At 36.4% G+C, this 23,579-nt stretch overlaps 1 protein-coding gene and 1 long non-coding RNA gene across 5 annotated transcripts in view; one reads left to right on the forward strand and one right to left on the reverse strand.

Annotated features, from left to right (window-relative positions):
* The window catches only part of BRD1 (bromodomain containing 1), a 55,957-nt gene extending 45,322 nt beyond the window's left edge, over positions 1-10,635 (forward strand). For all 4 annotated transcript variants that reach the window (XM_027639663.1, XM_027639664.1, XM_027639665.1 and 1 more), the window contains 5 exons: positions 841-976; positions 1,661-1,788; positions 3,455-3,564; positions 5,868-6,022; positions 8,742-10,635. In XM_027639663.1, coding sequence (XP_027495464.1) covers positions 841-976; positions 1,661-1,788; positions 3,455-3,564; positions 5,868-6,022; positions 8,742-8,925 — 713 coding nt within the window. In that variant the 3' untranslated portion in view covers positions 8,926-10,635. The remainder of the gene's footprint in view (positions 1-840; positions 977-1,660; positions 1,789-3,454; positions 3,565-5,867; positions 6,023-8,741) is intronic.
* LOC113945478 lies at positions 2,192-21,854 on the reverse strand. The gene is made up of 3 exons (XR_003527100.1): positions 21,779-21,854; positions 11,933-11,938; positions 2,192-2,202 (listed from the first exon to the last, which is right to left on the reverse strand). It is a non-coding gene; the product is annotated as an uncharacterized LOC113945478 (long non-coding RNA).
* Positions 21,855-23,579: the final 1,725 nt, after the last annotated feature.

Consider the following 23,579-nt stretch of genomic DNA (forward strand, 5'->3'; position numbering starts at 1 on the left):
ACACTCAGGACAATACTACTTTTATCATTTTTTTTCTGTAAGAAATCAAAGGCAAATATGGGAGTTACAAAACAAACACTTAAATGAATGTTTACAGTGTCAACTAAGTGACAGTAAAAGAGAATGCTTACCTGTAAATCTCTCAGAACATGAGTAATTTCTCCTTTTTCTCTTAAAAATGTAAAATTGTGTTGATAATCTAAATGGAAGGTCTCCTGGGGTGGAGGGGAAAATCCTTTAAGTCACTGTATGGAAATACCTCGATAAATGACTGGATTGTTCAAAGTAACTTGCTAATCTCAAGTTTCTTAGTTGTCACCCTTCTTTGCAAAGGTCTTTGTAGCAAGCAGACTGGAAGAATTAAACTTAATAGAGGCAATTCTGCCATAATTGTTTTATATAGAATGCACTGTGAAGGGGCACATGAACGTACATAACCTTATTTGACTACCTATGAATGTACAAAGATCATGATGATGTTTTTTTTTCTACTCAGCTTCAACAACCTGACTGTCTAAAGGGTTGAAAACATTAAATATAAAGACTGATTTGATACTCCATTTGGCATTTCCCATGTTATAATCTTTACTTTGTTTTTTTGGGGTTTTTTACATTAGCTAAATTGTCATTCTGTCCTTAAAATCTGGACAACAGGAACCCCCTATTTATAATACTGTGCCTTGAAATTGAATATTTTGTTAATATTCATGTTCTTTTTCATCACACCAGAATACTTGAAGTACAGAACAATAATGATACATCGTGTGAATACAAAAAGTTGTTAATGAGAATGGTGGGGGTTCCAGTTTGATGCAGTTTATTTTTTGTGTTATGTTGTAGGTCTGTCAAATGGCTTTGGAGATGAAAGTAAAGAAAGAGCATTAGATGATACTCCAGGAAGAAAAGTTGAACCTCGTCGCCGCTGTGCATCAGAATCTAGTATTTCATCTAGTAACAGTCTCTTGTGTAACTCAAGGTAAAACTATAAATCTGAAATACAAATTTGAGACTGAATATATCAGTTTTCTGTATTGCTTGTGACCCATATTGGAGTGCGTGGAGTGGATTGCATAAATTTTTGAAAAAATCTTTTGGAAAATTTTCTCAGTTTTGTCAGGTTTGAACCACCTTTCAGCATTGCTGGTATTCTTTTGTTGAATTCAGGTTATTGTTCAGATTCCATGGTTTCTTAAAATTCAAGCATGCAGAGAACAAATTTACCATTTTGTGTGTATAGACGTTTCACAATTGAAAAGACTTGAATTTGTAGTGAAAAATTAAAGAGAGAATAGTTCTATGTTTCCTATGTAGTAGAACTGTTGGAGCAGGGGGAACATGTTTTCATTTGTCCAGTATGCAGTGTAACACTGGAAGATAGAGCAGCTTCTGTCACTTGTGCTTGTCTCTCAACCTGTACAGCAGTTGAGGTGCGGTTGCATACTGTTTGTCTTTTGATGATAGCCAGGAAATTCTGTACATGAAAATAATCAGGGGTTTGGCTTTTACATTGTTGTTTGTATTTGTTACATAGCATTTTTTTAGAACTTGCTGCTCTAATTTTATTCTGTACTGATGAAATTTAAATTCTTTTTCAAAGTTTCAATTCATAGTGAACAATGTTAATTATCAAGTAATGGGCTTAATATTAATACTTTTGTAGTTTCAGCCTACCAAAGTGTGGTAAAGGTAAACCTGCCTTGATACGGAGACACACACTGGAAGACCGAAGTGAATTGATATCATGCATTGAAAATGGAAACTATGCCAAAGCAGCAAGAATTGCAGCTGGTAACTAAATAATTGTATTCTTAATAGTGTTGTATAACTATGATTTTGTCCGTTTATTTGACAGATTCTAGCAGTCTCATTTTCACTACTTAAGTACATTAGGCATTCTGAAAGTGGCAGTGATATCACTTCAGAAACTGTGTATACACCTGAGAAGTCTCTGAGTCTGGCTGCATTCATCCTGTCAGATTGTGTATGACCTACTCAACATTAAAATACCATTTTCTTTGCAGCTGAGAATAGTGTAGGTTTCTCTCTTGTTAGCTGCCCTGAAGAAGAGACCTTGTACTGGTTTTATGTATCAGATACAGTTCTACATATATATTTTTCAAAATAGTCTGTGAGTGAAGGATGCATTAATCTATACCCTCATGGCCTTTTCTATCTGGCATGTGAATACTTTACAAACTGTTACTAACAGAGCAGAGAAATAGCAACTTCTTCAGAGAATGGTTGAACAAATTTTTTTATGTGATGGCTTTAAACACTTTTTTTCTTGCTCTTACCAAGTCTTAACCACTCTTTTCCCCCAGTTCTTTTTTATAATGTTGAAATAGAACATGTATCTGCATGCCATCTTTCATTATAAATAAGCAATACCCATTTTAAATAAGAGCAGATTGAGAAGAATTGAGGACTAAATTATGTTTTGGCAAGTAAAGAGCTACTTCTGTCAAGTATTGCCTTACTGATAAGAGGAAGTGCAACTGCAACCTCTGAACTGTATTTTGGTACCACATTTCCCCATACAAGAAGTGCCACCTCATCTTACAGCGTATGAGCTTTGATAACCTTCTACCCTTTGATGACCACACACCCCCACTTCCATCTTGGGGGTACAACTCACTGGCTTCTGCCCAGTCTCTTGACTGTATCCAGTTGTGGTCAACTGAAAGGCTTAAAGCTGAAAGGCTTCAATCCAGTGGTGAGCAACAGAGAGGAAAATGGAGGATTCTGGTAGAAGTGTGCAGTAACATAAACTCAATTGTCTATTATGCTGCTTCATGAGAAGAAATAAACCACTAGTGCAGCTGCTTCCTGGAACCCTGTTGATGTTTTTGAACTTTACTGTAGGAAAGGGTAGGGTAGAGAGACCAAGAGGGCTTGTTAAAAATAAATAGAAATTAAAATGCAGGTTAGAATTTAGGCATAAAAACAGATAGGTGTACCAGACAAACCTTGCAAGTTATCAGGTGCTGATTTCTCTATGGATATCCAACACTTATGAAACAAACCAGTTTGTTTGATTTTGAAGATGCAACTTGCATCTTCAAAATCATCGCCTCACTGACAGGATTGTCATCATAGTTTTAAAAGAAACTGGTTATTCGGAGTACTGTAATTTTATGTTTTCTTTTGAGCTTTTTCAAAGGGAAAAATTATTAGAATTTGGCAAATGCTTCCTAAGAACTAAGATGTTTTAAGATATGCTGTTTCTAGAAGTGTCTAAACCGTTGTTCTTTATCTGTAGACTTGGATTAAAGTACTAGTATCGTGTAAAGAGCTGTTATGAACACTACCTGCTTTTTATTGGTATGTGTGTGAAAGGTGATATTGGTATTTGGATTTCAATGATCATGAGCTATTTGAGGAAACCAAGAACTGCAGAAGATTTGTCTAAAGTTTCATCCTGGAACATTTTAATTGTATATTTATTTGTTCTTAGAAGTTGGGCATAGCAGTATGTGGATTTCAACTGATGCTGCAACATCTGTTCTTGAGCCTCTGAAAGTAGTATGGGCCAAATGCAGCGGATATCCCTCTTACCCAGCTCTGGTAAGTACACAGCTTTCATAAGTATGCTGTTGATACTGTTTCTGGTCTGAAAACACAGTGTGTGAACTTAAGGTAATTGATAATTTCGCATTCAGGTTGAATGAACGTGGCTTATTCTGCCTGCTTTACCATGCATTGAGTTTGTAAAGTTACTGCAGTATCAGATTTTAAGTCAATAATCTCTGCTACCCTGCCCATCCTTGGAGATGTGCAACACTTATGTGTCGTGGTTTAACCCCAACTGGCAGCTCAGCCTCACACTGAACAGTGAGTGCCCCCCACTCATTCACTCCCTTGGTGGGAGGGGGAACAGAGTCGGAAGAGTGAAAGTGAGAAGGCTCATGGGTTGAGATAAAGACACTTTAACAGGTAAAGCAAAAGCCACACACAAAAGCAAAGCAAAACAAGGAATTCATTCACCACTTCCCATGTGCAGACAGGTGTTCAACTATCCCCAGGAAAGCAGTGCTCCATCACATGGAAGGGTTACTTGGGAAGACAAACGCCATCACTCTTGAATGTCCCCACCTTCCTTCTTCTTCCCCCCTCTTTACATACTGAGCATGATGTCATATGGTATGGAATATCCTTTGGGTCAGTTGGTCTGAGCTGTCCTTGTGCACCCCTGACCTCCTCACAGGAGTGGTGTGAGAAGCAGAAGAGGTCTTAGCTCTGTGTAAGCCCTGCTCAGCAATAAGAAAACCATCTCTGTATTATCAACCCTGTGTTCAGCACAAATCCAAAAGATAGCCCCCATGCTACCTCCTGTGAAGAAAATTACCTCTGTCTGAGTTTAAACCAGCACACCTCTCTCAGTAGTCTTTTTTTTTCCTGCACTGTACATTATTATTTAAAGGATCAATTGAATAAGCATTTGACAGACATCTTGTTAGTGCTGGAATTATAAGATATTTTCTGCTGTAAAATGAGTATAAAAATACTCTTGATCCTGCAGTTCAGTAAAGAAAGAAAACACTTGGTAGAGTTGGAATAAATTGACTGATTGAAGCTGGTTGTGAATGATGTACTGGAAACTTGAAGCTGTTGTGCTCAAGTTATTACAGGAGAAATAGACACAGCTCTACTTACATCAAAGCTTGCCGAGAAAATGTTGTTGATTAAGTGCTTGGCTTCAGGCATTTGGGGTTATAGAAATAGTTCATACACTTTGACTTGATTTATATAGTAGACTGGAGAGTCATGACTGTTCTATTGTGTATGTGCTGTAATGTAATCATACCAGAGTAAGGTTAAAACCTCTGGAGATGACATTCAGAGCACTTTGAGCTAAAGTGCCCTCAGTGGGTGACTCAAACACTCTTGGGTCAGATGCTAAAAATGTGATTATTTGATTGTCTCTTGAATGGTATTAGCACTAGATTTGAGCTGATCAAGACGAAAGGGCTCCTTTTCTGCCTACTTCTTTATGTCAGTACTGGTGTTTCTGAGAGTGGGATGAGTTCACTGAGGAATTAAACCTCAGTCAAGAGAAGAAAGTTGTAGTTCTATGAGCTCCCCACAGTGTTAGCTTTCTATTCATGTAGTTCCTTTGATCAGTTTACTGTGGATTGTGATTTGTGCCTATGTGGAGTTTGTTGAGTAGGAGATGGGTGGAATAGGCATGGAGTAACATAACGCTTTTTTGGTGGAAGCTGAGCACTTCATATTGCTATCATCTACCTACAGAGGAGTTTTTCCATCAGCATGATTAGTCTAATGTTAGCAGCATATTCCCCCCTCCCTCAACCTTTCTAAACAAAGAATTTGGCTACAACTGCATGCTTTGCTGAAGACTTAAGTCATTAAATTGGAAATTGAATGTGATCTCATTTTTTGTTAGGTTTGTTTGTTTGTTTGTTTGTTTAATTTTTTGCTCCAGAATTTGAGTATGAAGCTTGTATTTTGCAGAAATATTTACACCTTAAGATAGGTTGTTCCTTTAAGGTATATGAAATTCAGACCCCAAAATTTGAGGCCAGTTATGTCTTTTAGAAATCCTGATTCAGCTTCCTAATTCTGAAGCCTGCTTGTCACTCTCAATGTTGTATTAAGTGAAATTCAAATGGGACTTCAAGAAGAACTGATATGGGTAAAAAATGCTTTTTTCAGTGCTTTCAGTTAAATCTACCACTATGCTTCTACTATGCCTATTCAGCTTATGTCAAAAAGTTGTGTAACACAAAGTCAGTTTACGTACAGCGGTTGTTTAGTTTATGATTCTTTTCTCATTAACTTTATTTGTAATATCTTCTTAAATTATGTAGTTTTAAATATTATGAACTGTCCTTTTTTCTCTCTTATAGATTATTGACCCTAAGATGCCTCGTGTTGCTGGCCATCACAATGGTGTTACTATACCAGTGCCACCTCTGGATGTACTGAAAATTGGAGAACAAATGCAGACCAAATCAGATGAAAAACTATTCTTAGTACTATTTTTTGACAACAAAAGAAGTTGGTATGTTATTGAAATGCATTGTTTGATGCGGTGACTTAAAGTTTTAAGAACCTGTACCTTTAGTCTAGAAGAAAATTGAAACATTGTCTTTCCATTGAAATCATTCCTGTGGAAGTATAAACTAATGTTAAAGTTTCATATTTGAGTCTATTTTTGGACCAAGGCATATCATCACTGAAAGATATCTTTTTATGGTCAGTTTGGAAGAAAATAATATAAGTCAGTAAACAGTCTTTTGTTTTTTATTTACAAACTAATTTTGTTTATTGACCTGATAAAATTGTTTCTTTGGCCAAACAGTTTTTTTAAAGGTAATAGTCTAACATTTATATCTTGCTACATCATTACTTTCCGAATTACAAGACTTTTCCCCCCTGTCTGCTCAAGTGTGTTTTCTTTGAATTTTTAACCTCTGTTTAGTTAAGTCCTTTATTAACACTTTCATTTGAAGTTCTTAGCTCTTTCTAAATTTTTCCATTTATTTCAGTATCAGCAATATGCTGTGTAGAACCTGAAGGGGGATAATTCACACAATAAAACATTCTCTTCCCCTTCCGAGTAGTCTTTGGTTTTGGTGGGTTGTTTTTTCTTGGAGGGGGAGTTGGGGGAAGGCAACTAGGTTTTTTGGTGTATTTTAATTTATTAGGATTGGTGTGGGTTTTTTTTTACTAGACATGGAAGCTTCTCATCTACTTTTCATCAAACTATATATTTCTTTTCTGTGTTCTTCATCATCCCTCTCCTCTCCAGGTTTCCATACTGGTCAAGCTAGCTGTAAATATTTTGTATCTCAGATTTTCTCTTGAATTTCCTTACTTTCAGATACCAATTTCCTCTTTAGCTGATTATATGTAATGTCTAGTGATGCTGCCATTCTCCTGACTCTCTCTGCGCCAGTACACCTAAATAGCTTCTTGCCTAAAATTTGTAATTTATGTTTGCACTTCTGTCCCCTTAGATCCTTTGGCATAATCTCTCTCTTCTTCAGCTATTTTCTTAACTGATTGGTACTTCTTCATGATCATTATTGTTCAGTTGCACAGAATTCCATGAGATCCTACATTCTTCTGCCTTTTTTTATAGAGAACATCTGCATTTAAATATACTCAATGTTCTTGTTTCTTGTTTTTTTTCTCTTCATGGTATCACAGTTGTATGCATGTTCTTCCTAGCCACTTTCTTAATAATTGCTGTCATTGCTTCTTGATCTGGGGAGTCCTCTCTGACTTAAACCCTTCTGATTTATCACCAAATGCAGGTAGTCCTAAATCTTGCAGATATTGCACAAAGTTATATCTAATATACTCTGCATAGATGGACAGGAAAAGGCTCAATACTTTTTCCAGTCCCTTTCCTCTCGTCCCCTCCACCCTCACACCACCAACATTTTTGGTAATGGTTCTTTTAGGCTGATTATTTTGGCACTCATAACTCTAAAAATTCTATTGTGTCCCTTTTAGTCTTGAATCCCTGCCTGTGATTTTCATTCATTTGCAGGGTGTATGTCACCTTCAGTCTGTGATACAAATGTCTATAACCTGTGGATTTTCAAATAGTTGTATTTGTTTCTTCTTCTTCACTGCTTGTATCTTGAGGACTTGGCAAACTTTCTGTTAAAAATACCTTCTTAAAACTTTCTCTGATCTGAATTAAACTGATAATGGTTAGACTGCTGCTCTTCATGCTGTTATCAGACTGTTCTGTGTCCTCGTACTGACTCTTTGCATTTTGTTTCAGTGTCTGTGCTCAGTACAATAGGGCTGTAGTTTAGAGTACTTTAAGAAAAAAAATATTTCAATAACCAATTTTACTCATTTAAAAGAAAATTTTAGAATAAAGTGTTTTATATCAGACTTGACTGATTTCCAATTGGTTCAGCTCCACGTGGTCTCCCAAACTGATGAGTTTAAGCAGAAGGAGGGCTTTTGCCATTTGTAGGACTGGAGTTGCAGACTACAGTAACATACTTTAATAAATATTCATTAATTTACCTAATTTTTATTTTTCTTAATGTCTGTAACTTAATAGGATTACGATAAGCAGTTATGACATGAAGTAAATTTAATTTATACCTTTTAAGTAAATATTTAGAGTGCTTTTTCCTTAACTAGAAGAATGGGGTGCAGAGCTTTTTCCATTATCATTCCTCTGTGCCAAAAATTTGCAGTTATTTATGGAGATTAAAGCAGAAAAGTACCCTGAATATGGAGTCAGTGGGATTTCATATTGCAGGGTAAAAGCATGGTAAGCAGAAATTTCTGCCAGTTCACCTTCCGCATAAAGACCAAATTGAGATGTCTTAATTGTAAGGCAAAAATTCATCAACTGAAAATTCCTTGTAATAATGGAGATGAAAGAATGAGGGGAAATAATACTGTATCAGGTGAATCTTGAGCTATGTCCATTGTTAGTTGCTGCTGCCTATTCTTAATCTGCATCAGTATTTCACGCTAATTTTTTTTCGTTGATACTTAATCATTAAATACATACAATTGAATTGGAATGTATTCTCTGTTTTGTGGAAGAGACTTTCTTAATATTTCATGTTCTTTAAATATTTAAGGCAAGTAAGTACTATCTTAAAAGGTATTTTATAATTTTGTTTAAGATAGTAAAGCTGATCTTCTGTGTGAGCAGCATAGAATAGTAACTCTGACATTTCTGGACAAATTTCTTGATTTTATTCTATATGTAACATTTATTTTACCCTTTCTTACAGGCAGTGGCTTCCCAAATCCAAAATGGTTCCCCTTGGGATAGATGAGACCATAGACAAGTTAAAAATGATGGAAGGACGTAATTCAAGCATACGAAAAGCAGTAAGAATTGCTTTTGATCGTGCTATGAATCACCTGAGTCGAGTCCATGGAGAACCAGTCAGTGACTTCAGTGACATTGACTAGCAGAGATTCTAGCAAGGCATGAAAAATACCACACAGACTTGAACTCTACTAATGAACCTCTTTGTCTAAAAGAATGTATTGAAGATACAACCCCTTAATTGTTGATTCAGTGGCTGAGTTCTGCAAACTTGAAATAGTTGAGCAATTCTTCTAAATCACCATTGCCATATTGATGAATTATTTTATTGTGTTGTAGATTGGAGGATTTTCCACTAAACCTGTTAAAATGTCTTGTTCATAGTGTTCATAATTGTACATAAATGTATATTCAACACCTAACTTATTCTGATTTTAGAAGTAGCTCTTTTAATTCCTTTTATAATTTTGCTGGGGAGGGAGTTGGTTTCTGTTTCCATGCTTTTTACTTTTTTTTTCTGTCTTTCTGAGGTTAAGTTACCTAAGCACCATCTTCCAGCTTAAGGTGTTTAGTGGATCTTAAAGCCTAATATCAAAATGGCATCAAATATATGTTTGCCTAAATCATATACAGTATGGTGCTGCTTGTATCATTTCTTCCTTGGTCTGTAGCTTCTGAAAAAGACTTCTGAATGTTTGTGTAAATTGTTGCTCTTTGCACAAAGTACCACATATTTAAGATTGATGTAAATTTACAATTACAAATATGTATTTTAAGAAAGGAAGTTACATTATTTTGGAGGGTACTTTGTGAGAAAGACATCAATAAAAATTATACTATGTACATCACTTGCAAATCACCAAAAACACTCCATTGTTGCCCAAAATAACTTGATTGTTTTTGTTTTAAACAAACCTGGCTTAAAGCCTGCAAGCACATTATTTCTTTCAAAACCATATCCCATTTGTCTCCTGTTGATTTAATTTTGTTGATATGTGTGCCTCCCTGTGTTTATTTATTGTAGAAAATGTATTAATTTGCTTTATAATGAAAAATAAAATTGACAAATATATTGATATGCATTTTTATACAGGCACATGAGAAGACAACTTGCTTTGGGAGAAAAATGTATTGGAAATTGTAAAAAATAACTTGATGGTTTGTGTGTAATTTGGTTTTTTGGTAACTTGTAATCTTTTGTTTCCAATGAGGGGATTTATGTAACTTTTAATTTAGAACACTTTGGTAGCAATAGAAACTTTGGATACATTTTTGTATGGTACATGTGATGTATATAGAATTAGTACTTTATTTTTATTTTTAAGAAGTAAAGCATTATGTTTGGGCAGGGGGAAGATGGAGGGTGGGTTTCCAGAACTGCATTTTTATATTAAAAAGAAAAAAAAATAAAGTCAAGATATTGATTGTTGTAGCTACTTTATTCCTACCTTCACTGAGATACTGAATTTGTAACAATGAAAATGGCAAGGTATGTTTGCAATGTGATTTATAATGGCTCCATTATTTATAAATGCACTGTGTTTGAACTCTTTTGCAGTGATATCGTAAATACTGTACCAAGTTATATAATATGAAACACCAAATAATGCATATGAATGCACGAAGTATTTATGCCCAGCTTTTTTATAAAGGATTAGCAAATACAGCAAAACCAATACTTTTTAAATCTTTTTTTTAAAACTTCATTGAATAGCATACTTCATTGTTAAACCTGCTTGAATCTTTATTTTAAAGGGACAATTACTTTTTAAATAGTTTTTAATGTTTTTATTCTCTATTGTTTGTAATACCCCCGTAGAAGCTTGAAATAAAATTTCTTTCTCAACTGTAAATTTTGTCCTGAATTTAGCCCCTGAGATTTTGCTGTAGTGCACATTTTCTTACTCCATGACTGAGCTGTTACAGACACACTAGGTCAAGAAGCCGATTGTTCTATTGTGGCAGTATCGTCCGTACTGAGCCCTTTGCATGGTAGGTATTGTAGTTAACTGAGACCAGTTGCCTATGATGGACTCTGATAATTAGAGATGAGTTGGATAAATTTCATAAATGATCAAGCAAATAGTATTCTCAGTCTTGACAGGAAACACAGCTTTAGGGAGAACAGTGATGGCAGGTATCATGGAAAGACCATCATTGAGCTGCACTGCTCTGGTAGCCACAACAGCAACGTCAGGTAGAAAAATAAAACGAAAATTTGGTTATTTGCCTTAAATGGAACTTCTGTGTCATGGCTTCAAGGATCTATTGTACAACCATGCTTTTTAAAGGGATTGGAGCTTAATTTGGGCCACACAGAGGCAGTAGATTCGTTTGTCATCTGTTAGGACTGCCTGTTAAGGGTCTTCAAACAAAATGCCCTGCACCAGATTTTATTTCAAACTGGTTCCACAGAATATACTCAGATTTAGTGTGTGTAAAACTGGATAATGATTCACAGTCTCATTTTGGCACACAGGAATGTTTTTTTTCTGTCTTAGACCTTGGAAAGCTGAAATTACATTACAATAGAAGTTGAAAGATGATTGTTTGGTACTTGTATGTAAAATATGAAGTCCCAGTACAAAAGAAGTATACATACAGTTGCAAAATGATTAGTTAGAAGGCTTCCTGCATTCTCAGTTGCTTCTGATACTAGAAACATTGGAGGAGGAAAAAAGAGCTCCTCTTTTGTATAAACAGAGCATTAATTATGTTGGAACAATTTTTTTTAATCACACCTTCAGTGAAAGATTTAGTTTGAATTTTGCCCAGACTTCCAAGTTTCATTTTACATCTCTTCAGAGACAGACCCATCAGTTCTTGGAGAAGGAAAATATGCTGCCTTCATCTTACAGATGTCTGTACAGACTTCGGAGAATTTTCAGCTAGAAAACTTTACTGGTTAAAAGAAACCTGTTAAGCATCCTAACACACATCTTCTTTTGATGAAACTGGCATTAAAGGCGAGTTTGTTTTTCTTTTGTGTCTGATGGAAGCTGTCCCAGGAGTTCTTCCCAGATACTGTCTGAGAGAAGGTTGTAGTAGTGGCTGTGGCTGTTCCCATACTCTCTTGTGATGCTGAGTATCATCCAGTGGCTCCTGAGATTGGGTTAAAATAATTTAAAGTAGACTAAAATAATTTCTCACACTTGTCTGTCTTCAGTGTGACTTGTTTGGTTTTAAGGCATTGCATATCTACTTAGGAGAAGTCTGAGCTCCAGAGCTGCTTTATTTCCGAATTCTAGGGCCTAATGAGACGAATATGCGCATATCAGAATGTGCTTCACTACATTTTAGATCAGATTCTTCTATGACATTATTAATAACTGTAACATAGAGTGGAAAACAGTATTCTAGTGGAGAGAAAAAAAAGAATACCACGTTCTATCTTACCAATTTCTTAGGGAACATTACAGTAGTAGATACAGGGTGTAAGTTTGCACATTCATTACTCTGTTCTGGTACGATCATTTCCTGTTGATGGAACTGTGAGCATCAGCAGTTGAAACTATGTATAAATGTGTTTTCTTGTATCAAAATGCGAGGAAGTATGTTATAAATATTTAGGTGGAAAATGTGGATAGAGAATCATGTTTTTTTAAAAAAGTTTGGTACCAAGCTCAGTGATTTTGGGGGGAATGTTTGTTGTGGTTTTATATCTTTTACACTAGAGGGAGCAATGCACACAGACCATCAACACTCAGAAAATAAATATTCAGTTTTTCCTTTTCAAAGTGCTGCTATTAAAACTTACTGCTTGTAAACAGTCTTTTTTTGCTTCTAGTATTTGTAGTCCATCAAAAGTAGCTTTCTTGGTTCTTGCTGCAAGTGGGCTGTTTTGGAAATGCTTATTTTTAACTACAGAGCAAGTACAGAGGACAGCTCTGGATTATCTGGCTCTCGTGTCTAATTGAAAGTGACAGACTACCTTTTTACACTTTATTGATTTTCTTTGCACGAGTGCACTGCTATGGGTGCATTCTGTAGTGTTAGAAAACAGCTTAAAGCTGCTTGTTCCCGCTAGCAAACTGCAAGTCAAAGTCAGCAATTAATGAAAATACTCAAGTTTGGAGGTGAAGGTTTATGAGACCATTGCTCAGCAGCCTGAGGAAGGGAGGGTTGTCTTGAGGATATGTGCAAGGGAATTAAATAAACCTATCTCAGATTTGTGATCGTGTGGGTAAAGGTGGTTTTCTATGTAAGAAAAGCACTTCCTCACCCCCTGTATATTTGTAGCACAAATGTAGAAGGGAAATGTAAACAGAGAAATCATTTATTGTCCACATCCTGCTTAGCACCTTTTAGTTAGCTTGTTTCCATTTTTGTATAACATTCAGTTGTTACAACTTACCTGTTTTATCAGTTCTTGAAAGTTTTATTTCCTCTAAAACTTATAAGGTAGGAAAAGTAAATTCAAGCTAATGAAAGTTTGAAAAATATTTTGGAATAGCATGAAATTGATAAACTCTTTCTGAACTTTTGGGAGTTGATATTTGGGATGGGAAGGGGCTGTTAATTGATTTTTACCTACTACTTATTCATCTTGCTTTTATTGTCTGTGCACAGAAACTGCTATCAAATCTCTCCCAGTCAGGAAGGAAAATACAAGATCTCAGCAACTGTACTTAAAGTTATTCAAGATCTTTTTCAATTGTTTCCGTAGTGTTAAAAAACTAACACTGCAGTGATTGCTGTCACCCCATTTTCTGCTTATATTACATGGAGAGAGTGGACAGAATAAGGATGTTTTAAAAAAATAATTTAAAATATTCTTTAATTTTTTTTAATGAATCCCCATAATATCAAATATCACATCACACTGGTGCTCTGCTGCCTCTGTTCATTGTTTCAACCGTTTGTCCAAACTCAGCTCATTTTTTGATTATCTGTTTTGATGTCTTCACTGTAGCAAGTCAGCACTGTCAGCAAACCAGGGAGATGTCAGCTTACTGGGCTTACGTCTGGGTGTACAAAGAGGTCTGGGGTAATGTGAATAGTTTCCATGTCCAGTCTATCGTTGCTCTTCTTTATGCAATGTTTTAAATATTGGTAGCTACTTTTCTCGTCTCCCCTATTGAGCTGCACTTTTGCCCATTTTTGGTCTTGCCTAAGCTGTCTGGAGCCATTTTCCTCTGTGAAGGTCTTCTCTTTGTGAATCCTAGGGAGATCTAACTCTTCAGCTTCCCTGGCAACAGTCTCAAGTAACAGATTGGTTTTGGTCTAAGTTAGAACTCACACGTCTTGCTCATCTGTGGTCAGTTACATGTCCTTCACTCCTCCATACTCGGCTCTATGAGGATGGGAATCTTCATGTCCCTAAAAAAAAAAAAAAGAAAAAAAAATTAAAAACTTATCTAAATACATGGAAAGTACAAGGAGGACAAAGGAAAATCTATGCCTGTCATTTTAATGGGAAAACAAAGTTGTTAATAGATGATGAAAAGATGATGAAAGATTGGAGTTGTTCTGATTGATTTTTTGTCTTCGTTTGTCAGAGAGTGGTTTCGAGATTGTGACAGTTCGTTTTTCCAGACTCCTAGTCCTTGATAAAACTAAGTTGATAATATCTACCTATGTAATTTTGTTTTAGGGCCATAGGAACTTGATGCTTGTGCTCAAGTAGATGGAGAACTGCAGGAACATTAGTAATTTTTGTCAATAATCTATAGGGAACTATAGGAAAAACATGAGCAGTTTTTACTCGTGCAGGACTTTGGGCTTTCTAAAGAACTAAAGTGCTAAAGTAGTGTTGTCATTTAAAAAGGGGTAGAAAATTGTCCACCAATCTTGCTAAAGATGAAGTCAGTGAAAGGACATGGTGAGAGAAGCAATAGTGGCAGGATTTTAGGTAGAAAAGTAGTAGCTCAGAGATGGGTACAGTAAAGATCTGTATTAAAAGTGTCTTTTGTTTCCTTTCAGTGGAAAAAGTCATCTGTGAAAAAGAAAAATTACAAGATAAACAGAAAGAAAGGAAAACTACAATCAGGTTGTACATAAACTTAACCAGCAATCTAAATTTTATGTCTTTTCTATAACCTCCATGTTCACGATGGTACAGCTGAGTAGTCCTTAATTGATGTATTTTAGAGGAAAACTTAAGTTACTTCTCTGCACTTTGCCAGATGATGATTATGGGGAGAATGTACAAAAGATGCTGGTAAGATTCTGATGAAGCATGAAGGCCAGTTTTTCAGATCAACTTCATCAAATATTTTGAACCAAGCTAATCTAATTTGCTGCATAATTGTCTGCTTTTCTCCACAGATGTTTATTTTCTCTGAAAATGTCTAACCCAGTATTTGTCAACATGTTTTCCCAGCTGAGAAAACTATGGGACTTGGTTGCACTGTTGATTACATTAGCCCTAACTTTAAAATGGAAAATGTTACTCCGAAAGGGGATTTCATTAGTGTAGAAAAAAAGAATTTTTGTAGTGTCTGACTGGAAGAAGAAATGTACATACAGATTTTGACTTGTATACTAGAAACTCACAACTTTGTATGTTTTATTGAGTTACCGTTGTTCCCTTTTTATTCCAAGATCTTTAAACTGACTTACTTTATTCTATAAGATCTCTTGAAATTCCTTAATTTATCTTGAATGTAATTAGTTATTTAATACTTCAACTGCCATAAAAATATTGAACTGTATGTAAATAAATGGCAGTCTTATTCTTTCATGGATAATGAAACTTTTGTAGTCTTTTTTACTAAGTGGGATCAAACAACCCTGTGTGTGGTTCCTGTACACAATATGTTTTACCCACATACTTTGGTGGTTGTTTTGGACAAAAGAGTAATACTTTCATCCAAGAGAATCTAAGATCTTACTCAGCTGGCAAATTCATCTGGATCATAAGTTTCTCAAAATCTTCTAAGCATATCGTTATATTTCATAACTTTAGTTTGTTGACAGCACTGTTGAACCTTTACCTCTTTTCATTTTGCGTACCACCATTGCGAAGACTTTTTTACATTCTTCTGCTGATCATTAGATTTACAAATCATGTCCATGATTGTTCTTCAGTTTACTTCCCTGTTTGTGGTAAGTGAGCAGTGTAAAGTAAGGAAGGGTAGATTTGAGGCACCTAATAGTAAGTAGATACACTGAAAATATTGCACTTCTGGTCTTTGAACAGTGTAATCTGACAGTGAAAGATTTCCCAGATATTGCATATTACTGTGCACAGATCAGTCCTGTTTCTGGGAGCTGAGGCTGTTAACTGAGAGGTTTAGGTATGAGAAGTGGAGGATTGTGTTGAACTGTTAAAATCATCACAGAATGGCTGAGGCGGCCAGGGACCTCTGGAGATACCTTGTCCAAACCCCTGGCTTCAGCAGGACCCAGGGCCAGTTAGTTGCCCAGGGTCACATCCAGACAGCTTTTGCTCCTGGGCAGCTCGTGCCAGTGTTCAGTCACCCTCACAGTGAAAAGGCATTTCCTGATGTTTACACGGAGCCTCCTGCACTTCAGTTTGTCACCATTGCCTCTAGTTTTGTCACTGGGCACCACTGACAAGATCCTGACTCCGCCTTCTTCACATCTTCCCTTTAGGTATCCATGTACACTGATAAGATTCCCCGTGGACCTTCTTTTCTCCAGGTTGAACTTTGAGTCTCAGACTTTCCTCATGGGAGAGTTGCTTCAGTCCCTTAATCATTGTTATCACCCTTTGTTGGACTCTCTCCAGTATGTCCACATCTCTCTGGCCCTGAGGAGCCCAGCACTGGACACAGCACTCCAGGTATGGCCTCACCAGTGCTGAGTTAAGGGGCACGATCCCCTCCTTTGACTTGCTGGCAATACTTTGGATACTGTTAGCCTTTTTCCTGAAGATCGTCTAATTTTTCAGTGTGCAGAGTTCACAAAGGTATTGTAACACTGTAAATTGTTTTAAATTTTATTGGGAGAAAAACAGTCATCTTCTTTCCTTAGGATTCGTTTTTAAAAAATAATAGAAGATTAAGATGGTGTTCCTAAAATGTTGCTGCTTAAGGTTTTCTATTTAGCGCTTTTATAAGTACTGTTTTATAAGGAAAATAATATATTAATTTTAAATAATTATAAATGAATTAAGGTAATACTTAGGAATACTTACAGTAATTATAATATTATTGTAATATTTAAGTTAATAATTATCTTAATTAAGATAATATCATTTTATGTTGTAGAAACAAGATCACTTGAAAAAAGGGTCAGCTTTATTTACAAGTTTTTCTTTTATAATAATTCTGATTTTTAGTGCTACCATAAAACTCAGCTGTTCCTCTTTGACTAAAAATAAGCCTTTTAACAGCAAAATAACACTTGTTAGGAAGCACAAAAACAGAAAACATCACAAGATGTTACACAGACAAGAGCAGATGTCCTGGGGTTTGGACAATCCCTCTCCAGGTGCTCAGTGCATCAGTGTTTCCCCTCCATGATTTATGCAGCACATGAACGATGGGCAAAGCAAGCAAGCAAAGCTTTCTGCAATGGATTTGACATGTGGCCATTGAAGCAGTAGGGTAGAGGCAATGGCATTAAAAACAAAACAAAAAAGCTTAATAATTTTGTGACAGGAGCTATGAAATAACGGGTCATTGCCCTTGATGGCCCAGAAAGTCTGTTCAATGCTGTGTTGTTACTTCTTAATTGTTAACCTGCCCCATGACAGGTAAATATGACTTGGTTTTGACTTTTTAGCTAATTTTTCCTGTCTAATTCCAATATGAATTATTTTCCTTCCTCTCCCCTAAATTCATATGTTAAAATAAAACCAGAAATAAATTAGAATTAATGGTTCCTAGGATGACAAAAGCAAACACACTGTGTTTTTTTGATCTCTTTTTTGTTTACTTACTCTCACATTTTGTTTTTTATTTACTTTATAGTATTTTGCATTATGGTGTTTATATAAGCCATTTTTAAGAGGCATAAAAGCTCTAGTTTGTAAAAGTAATGATATTTTAGGTAAATAAAATGTGTAGTCTAATATTGTAATTTTTTTCTGATTGTTGGAAAACCTTCTGAAATGGAGTGAAAAACACTCTCATCAAAATAAGCAGTAAGAACTGTTAGCAGTTAAGAGTTGTTACTGAATTATTGGAGTTATCAGCGACTATGTCTGTCAACTAAACAATATAAGAAAAAGGCAAAGAGAACTGAATTTGACACCAGTAAAATAGTTATTTTAGAAGTCCTAATTTCTAGGCAAGGGAGAGGAGACTGCATAGAAAATAAGAGCAGAATTCTCAGTTTAGAGTGAGAATAAAAAAAAATTAAGGTCAAAGACAATAGCAACAGTAGATAGTCACATGACAGCTCCTCCAGAGCCTTGTATGCCAGAGACCCTGCTCATGCTGCTGACTTATTACTGCAATTGCTCAAAGTGTCTATCAAATCTCCCATGCTTCACATAAGCTACTTACATAAAAATAAACCATTAGCATTTTAACACCTCAGCAATAAAAAGTTTTGGCTTTGAAAACTCTGGTCTTATTTTATATTTAGCATTCAGTATTTTCATTAATCTTAGTTAGTGTGACACTGTCTTGTGTGTCCAAGGTTACTAGAGTTGACAGTGATGTATTCAGTCAGGTTAGGAGTAGCTAATGAACTACACAAGTCTGTTTCATTACCTGTGTTTCTAAAAGGGTAAGTCTTCAGACTAGGGACAGTCTGAATTTCATATTAGCTCTTGTATTCAAAAGTCAGCTATATGTATACAATTACCAACTAAAGAGCAAACAGCCTTGAAAGTGAAAAAACCAGTTTCAAAGCTGAAGCTGAGCCTGCTTAGCTGTCGAGTTTGCAGCAAGAGAACACGGGAAACTTTTGCAGTAGATGTTAGTCCACTCAAGCACACATAATCAAATTACCACTATCTTTCCTGATCTTTGTGAGATCTGATATAAAATAAAGCCACAGGCTGTATGGTTGTAAGTTTAGACAACCTCTTGCTTGAATAATTTGAATGCAAACAAGAGGGAAAGCTGTTTGTGAGCAAGACAAAAGCAATACATGGCTTAGTGCTGCTGCAGCTGCCATTAAGTTAGTTTCAGTAAAAATAGAAAACTTCCATTAGTGGAAATTCAGTGACTTTTCCAAGGACAGCAGAAGGTCAGTGACTTGTCCAGGGCCACAGAGGAAGCCTGGGACACAGCTAGGAATCAAACTGAACACATTTCTGCCTCAGTGAAAAAATTATGTCTTCTTTTTTAATCAGCTGAGAGATTTGGAACTTAATCATTAGCTCAGCCACTCAGTGACTTTTGTTAATAAAAGGGTATGTTGACCCAGACCAATGACAAAGCATCTGCACAGCTACTCAGTCACTCCTTGTAGGGTGCGGGAGAGCAGAGGAAGAGCCAAAGTGGGAAAACTTGAGGGTGGAGATAAAAACATTTTAATGAGTGAATATGGAATATGCCTTTGGGCAGTTCAGGTTGACAGTCATGGCTGTGTTCCCTCCCAGCCTTCTGCCCAGCCCCAACCTATTCATTTGAAGGGACAGAGTGTGAAAGCCACGAGGACTTAGTGCTGTGCAAGCCTTGCTCAGCAGTAGCCCATAACAGTGGTGTGTGATCAATGCTGTTTTAGTCACAGATCTAGAACATGGCACAATATGAGCTACTGTGAAGAAAGTTAACTCCATTCCAGGCAGACCCAGTTTAAAAAGTTACAAGTTTTTTCAGTTTGCTTTTATTTTACATCAGAATCGGTGGTCTTGTTATGATAAAATTTTATTTTTTATTTTAAATCCTCTAACCTCCTGTCAGAATAGTCAATAGCGCTATGGCAGAGCACTCTCATGGGCTATGGGAGACTCACATTTAAGGCCCCACTTTGAACTTGGCACAAGTACCTGTGAATCCTCTGTGTCCTGTTTCATCCTGTGAACACTGTATTTGGGCTCCTGTTACCCCAACCAGCCAGCCATTCTGTAAATAGAAATCTCTATAAAAAATAACCTTGTTGAAAGGAATATGCTTCAATGAAAATTAAAATTGTTACCAAAACCAACTTAATAGTTATATCAAAAGTTCCACGTTGATACTACTATTTATCTGCCTCTTATCTACCTTTGAATCTTGACTCTACCTAAGAGATTTTAATCTGTTTACTGCTATATTGACAGCTGGTACTAGCTGTTCCCAGTATCCAGTCTATACAGGTATGCCATGACAGGTTTAAATATTCACATACTGCACATCCTGGGAATGCGTTTGGGGACTGCCAAAACAAAAAATTAGTGTTTGTAGTTAAGGAGTTTAAATTTCATCTGTACTGTGTGTAAAGTTATGGGGTTTTACCAGTCTCTACTTTTTAATTTTGAAACTATTTTCATTTATTTATGTGCTGATAGAAATATGAATGTTTTAACATTCTGTGTAAGTTAATTTCATAATGCTAGATCTCTGGGCAAAAAGGTGACAGGTTAAATATTATTCCCAAAATATATGCTATAGTAGTCAAAAGAGAAAAAAAATCCTTATTTTGGAAAAGTGGAGGCACTGAGTTTTAATCAAATGATAACACAGAATTAGCACAATGGTCTTTAAGGGATTCGAGTACTTCATTCTGATGGATGGACTGCTCATTTAGTACAAATATACTACAAAGACATAGGAGAAGTATATTAGGCATAATTTTTCTTGTGGAAAACTTTTCTCATTAAGACCAGCTTATTGTGAAAACTAAAATTATAAATTGATTATATATCTTTCACAAACATAACTCCTTTTCACTAAATGAGTACAACCTTAATTAAATAGTCTCTCCTTAATGGGCTGAATTTTGCCCAGACTTAAGGCTTAGGCTAAAATTCATATATCATTACTGAAAAATTAAATTAACTATTTAGAAGATCATGGGAATCTCTAGGGTGGGACATAATTAAATCCTGACTTATGCTCCAAGAAGGATTTGCTTACCAAGGATAGGTCTAGGGCATTAAGTATTAACCAAATGTTTCCATTTTAAAAATTTTGTTTTATCAGAAAAGGTCACTTACTGAACCCCAAGCTTGCATGAAATAGACAAACTTTGACACTGGTTTAGTAAATTAATATTCTGGGGCCCAAGATCGACCTTTTATTTAAGCCGTTGCATTGGATTTGACTGGCAAGGTTTTGGTAGCAAAGGGGCTACAGAGGTGGCTTCTGCAAGAGGATTCCAGAAGCTTTCCTCATGTCCAGTGAAGCCAATGCCATCCGGCTCCAAGATGGGCCCACTGCTGGCCAAGGTTGAGTCCATCAGTGATGGTGGTAGAGCCTCTGGGATAACAAGTTTAAGAAGGGGAGGAAAAATTGCTACACAACAGCAGCTGGAAAGAGAAGTGAGAATATGTGACAGAAACAGCTCTGCAGACATCAAGGTCAGTGAAGAAGGATAGGGAGGAAATGCTCCAGGCACTGGAGCTGAGATTCCCCTGCAGATTGTGGTGAAAGCTATGGTGAGGGCAGGGTGTGCCACTGCAGCCTATAGAGGACCATGGGGGAGCAGAAATCCACCTGCAGCCAGAGCAGGTGGATGCACCCAAAGGAGTCTGTGACCCTGTGGGAAGCCCACACTGGAGCTATGGACTTATGGGGAGAAGAGCCCAGCTTGGAGCAGGTCTGTGACCTCATGGGGGATCCACGCTGGAGCAGTTCGTGGAGGAATGTCTGCCATGAGAGAGACACCATACAGGAGCACGGGAAAAGTGTGTGGAGTCCTCCCCGGAAGGAGCAGCAGAGACATGACCTGATGCAGATGAACTGACCACAGACCCCATTTCCCATTCCCCTGTGCTGCTGGTGGGGAGAAGGTAGAGAAATCGGGAGTGAAGCTGAACCTGGAAAGAAGGGAGGGTGGAAAGGTGTTTTAATATTTTACTGCTTCTTGTCCTACTCAGATCCAACTGGCAATAAATGAAACTATTTTCCCTTGTTGAGTCTCTTTTGCCCTTGATGGTAACTTCCAAGTGATCTCTCCCTGTCTTTATCTTGACCCAGGAGATTTTGTTACATTTTCTCTCCTCTGTCCAGCTGAGGAGGGGAGTGACAGAGCAGCTTTGGCGGGCACCTGGCATCCACTCAGGGTCTGTCTCCCCACCTATCAAGGAAGCAATTCTCATGATCCCAGTGGGCTGGCAGCAACCATCCAGGACAGATGTGCGAGATGAACTCTATGCTGTGCTTGAGTTTGCCAAGGAATCTGAATGCAGCTGTGCTGTGTCTAATGCAAATGTTTTCACTGCTGTCTTCATGGCTACAGTGCAAGCAGATAGTTATGGTTTTGTTTTCTGGTGGAGCTGCTCAACCCTGCCAGATTTTAAACTGTTTCCACTAAGACTCACTTTACAGGCCAGGGAACAAAACCGATATAAAATGTCTGGATTCCTTTCCTGATAAATATTTAATTGCTTATTTAAAGTGGAGTCAATTCAGCAGCTGTGAGAAAGACCTTTTTCACCACAGGCAAAATAGTTAACCATGATGGTTTAAGTTTATCTCTGTGGCTTTGATTTGGAATAAGACAGCAAAGTTGACCCAGACAGACCCTGTAGTCACCTGGCAAAGACTTTTTGTTTATGTCTTTCAGTCCTTATTTTATGCAACAGAAGTCCCATTCAGGTATCTACAGAAGTATTTGTACAGAGGTCTAGCTGTAGAAGGATTAGTCTAATACTCTGAGCTCCTACACCTGAAATGTACAGCTGAAATGTACTACCGAATCACTTCTGTTACAGAATTAACATAGTTTGGGGATGCTATTTCGTAAGTTTTTTTATTTATGTTTTCTAAATTTCTTTTGTTTAAGCTATTTCCAGAGTGCTATTATTTCCCACTGTCCACAATCTGACCAGCTAGAGCTATCTTCTTACTTTTTCTGATTCCTGAGGCTGCCTTTTCTCCATACTAATTAATCACAAACATTTTTGTTGTAAAACAAAATACAAATCATTTTATGAGATGGAATAATTACCAACACATCAGTAAGCAGTAGCAAGTTACACAAAGAAGTAATTTTCTTACTTTTACTGGTTTTTTTTGTGTTAAAACAAACAAACAAACAAACAAACCCCCAAAAGATCAAAGCTAAATTACTCCATTGAAACTGCACTTATTCATGCTCAAGGCATTTCTTGTGACCTATGAAACACAAATGTTTTAATTTGAACAATATTTGTATGTTCCTGATGCTACTCATATTTATAATATTTATATAAATATTTATTACGAGTCTCATCACATTTCTTAGTATCTTAGTTGTGAAATACTTAATAGTACTGACATTTAAATTAAAACTATCAGATCAGTATTAGAGTTAATACTGAAATTAATAGAGTAGTTTAAGAACATCTTTATGTTACAATGACATTGTGTAGCACACTTTATTATAATTTTAATAGGAAATTATTTCATTATTATAGGTTTGCTATCAGCTGAACTCTCATAAAAGTACTCTGAACAGGAAAACCATGTGTGGTTGAAGTGTAAATCTTTTTATTCTAGCTTGACATTGTAATTCTTATTATCAACCTGATAAAAAATGTACCTGGAAACATTTTGGAGGCTTACGGAAAGGAGAGCCAAAATTTCCTACAAATGTAGTTTAGATGTCACCAAAACCTTACCAAACCTCTTTCTTCATAGGAAGTTTCTTATATCTTAACATCCATATCTTAAAACCAGGAGAGTCTTCTGTTTTCTACCAGAAATGAGCAGAATATAATAATTTGTGGTTTTCTTCCAATGTCAGTCTTGATTTAACTTCACATCGAAATCCTATTTTAATCCTTCTAATAAAAATGCCCTTTATAATT

The sequence above is a fragment of the Corapipo altera genome, unplaced genomic scaffold, assembly GCF_003945725.1.
Source record: "Corapipo altera isolate COAL_440 unplaced genomic scaffold, ASM394572v1 1b, whole genome shotgun sequence".
In the NCBI taxonomy this organism is placed as follows: domain Eukaryota; kingdom Metazoa; phylum Chordata; class Aves; order Passeriformes; family Pipridae; genus Corapipo; species Corapipo altera.